The sequence below is a fragment of the Apteryx rowi genome, unplaced genomic scaffold (genome assembly GCF_003343035.1).
Source record: "Apteryx rowi isolate R43461 unplaced genomic scaffold, aptRow1 scaffold_183, whole genome shotgun sequence".
In the NCBI taxonomy this organism is placed as follows: Eukaryota; Metazoa; Chordata; class Aves; order Apterygiformes; family Apterygidae; genus Apteryx; species Apteryx rowi.
The window spans coordinates 1204522-1206818 of record NW_020448119.1 but is presented as its reverse complement, the minus strand read 5'-3'; the positions used below and the strand labels follow the sequence as shown (position 1 = coordinate 1206818).

General features: G+C 53.5%; 1 protein-coding gene across 1 annotated transcript; it reads right to left on the bottom strand.

Annotated features, from left to right (window-relative positions):
- Positions 1-2295, bottom strand: LOC112964033 (the record flags this gene model as incomplete). Its single annotated transcript, XM_026061620.1, has 2 exons — positions 1-1057; positions 1839-2295. Coding segments are annotated over 2 exons (1116 nt in total), but the record flags the coding sequence as incomplete, so codon positions are not given.
- Between the last annotated feature and the right edge of the window lie 2 nt (positions 2296-2297).

Sequence of the window (2297 nt, the reverse complement as noted above, 5' to 3'; positions counted from 1 at the left end):
TGCCATTTGTTTAATCAAAAAACTAAGCAACTTTTTTAAGACTCAGCTCCTGCTAGCTAGTACCCATAATGTTACTTTTTCACCCCACTCATGCCTTTTATTTTTCAAAAGGTCACATTAAACAAAGGATGATAAAGACAAGAGTCTTAGTCAAAATAAATCTGATTTTTTTTAAAGAGAGCAAGAGGGTAAAAAGAAGAGAAGAAAAATATTAGCCAACTGCAACAGAGTTAACAAACAGGAGACTGGTAATTAGTGTTTAATGTCACCTATAGTGAAATGTTTCCCACTGGGAAAAATGTGGGAGGCTAGTCCACTTTGCTCCTTCAAAGTCACAGGCCGGAGCAGAACATACAACAGCACCTAACACCACAGTCACTTTACACATATTCAAGTTTTTACACATCTGCAAAGCAGAAGTAGTAGCAGCCATTTGGATGTTCTTTCTTAATGGTTCTCAGGGGGGGTCTAGGAAACTCTGAAGGACCCGGTTCCTGTGACATGGAGCTGGAACTGCAGCTGCTGCTTCTGCTGCTGCCTCCAGCCACCTGTGCTCTCCCCCTGTCCTCGGCGGGGGATACCTGGGGAGAACCCGGGCTCAGGTACCCAGCTGTGGTCTGAGTTGAGGTGGTGGCATACGTGGTCGGGCCAGTGTTGTTTTTCACATAGACGTTTTTTATAGCAACAAGGGTATGCGCCATGATGCTGAGGCTGTTGCTGAGATCTTGCATGCCTTGCTGCAGTAGCCGAAGATTGTGGTTGACACTGTCAAAGCCAGACTGGATCACCTGCATCTGGGTCTGCTGAATCTGCACTAGGTCCTCTTCAGTAATTTCATTTTGGTCTACCTGGGATCTGCCTTTTGTTTTGGCTTTTACTTTCCCAAAGGAACCACCACCCGTTGTCCCCAGAAAGGGCAGTTGTTCCTGGCTAGGTGGAACCACCGCCATGTCCTCAGAGCTTTCTTCTGGCTCTACCACTTTCACTACTATTTCTTCTTTTAAGTTCATCTTCTCAAGGCTGGATTGATGAGATGGGCCAGGATCATCGTTAAATCCTAGAGGAGATGGAGAGAGAAGGAAAGTGAAGAAGAGTCAGTGAGAAATGTCATTACCTCTGTGGTCAGTGATATTTCTTCTTATCCACTAAGCACGAATATTAATCCTTGAACCAAGACTCTTGACTGTATTCTCTTTGAAGCTTTTAGAATATGACTACTTCTACCCGATGGGGAAAACGTAAAGATGCACTCACTGGTTAACCATACACTTGCTTACTACAGACTCCTTACTCCTCCCACCAGAGAAGCCAAGTTTTGAGTGCCAAAACACAAAATTCGTTTCAAGCTCGCTTCATGCTCTATTTTGCACATGGAAACAAGTATTGGGGTGGCAGAAACACAGGGATTGCTAGAAATCCCTCCGCCTTTAAGGGGCTCATTTCAGCACACTAACGCGACGCCTCTGTGGCCTGGCATAGAGCAGAGGTGAGGCACCTGCAGCAGGCTATGCAGCCTGGGGCTGCACGCTGGCAGGGCTTTGTGCAGGAATAAACACCATGAATACGAACGCAAGCAGCCAGGCCTAGTGCCTCAGAGATACAGCGTCCACTTCTACCTGCCGTTTCGATGCCTTTTTCAGACCTAGAGCATAGAATCTGCCCGCTGTTTTTTTTTTATTATTTTTTTTTTCAAGCATTTCTGCATTTTCAAGGCGGGCAAGAAGCAGCTCGGAGCGGCCGCGTCCCGGCGCGCTCGGCAGCAGCGGCAGCAGCAGCCCGCCCGCCGCAGCCCCTCTCCCGGCGGCCAAGGCCGCGGCGGCGAGGGGCCCCGCACTCACCCATGTCGCCCACGGCGGCGCCGGGCAGCTCCAGCGTGTCGATGCCGCCCACGATGGGCACGGCCTCGGCGGGCAGCAGGGCGCCGTAGCCGCCGCCACGGGGGTGGCGGAGCTCGGGCGGCACGGCGGCGGGCGGCAGCTCCTCGGGGGCCAGGAGCAGGCCGAGGGCGGCGGCGGGGCCCGGCGGCCCGCAGCCCTGCGAGAGGCGGCACAGCTTGCTGCGGTCACGGCGCTTGAGGTCCCGCCAGCGCTTCTTGAGGTCCTCCACGTCGCGAGGGCAGGCGGCCACCGGGTTCACCTTGTGGCGGATCAGCTCCCACACCTTGCGCTTCTGGCCCGGCGAGGCGCGGCCCGGCCCCGCCGCGAACAGCAGCTGCTCGTGCTTCAGCACCTGCTCGATCAGCACCTCCGTCTCCGCCTCGTTGAAGTTGGCCTTGCGCCGCTTGGGCGAGTCCTCGG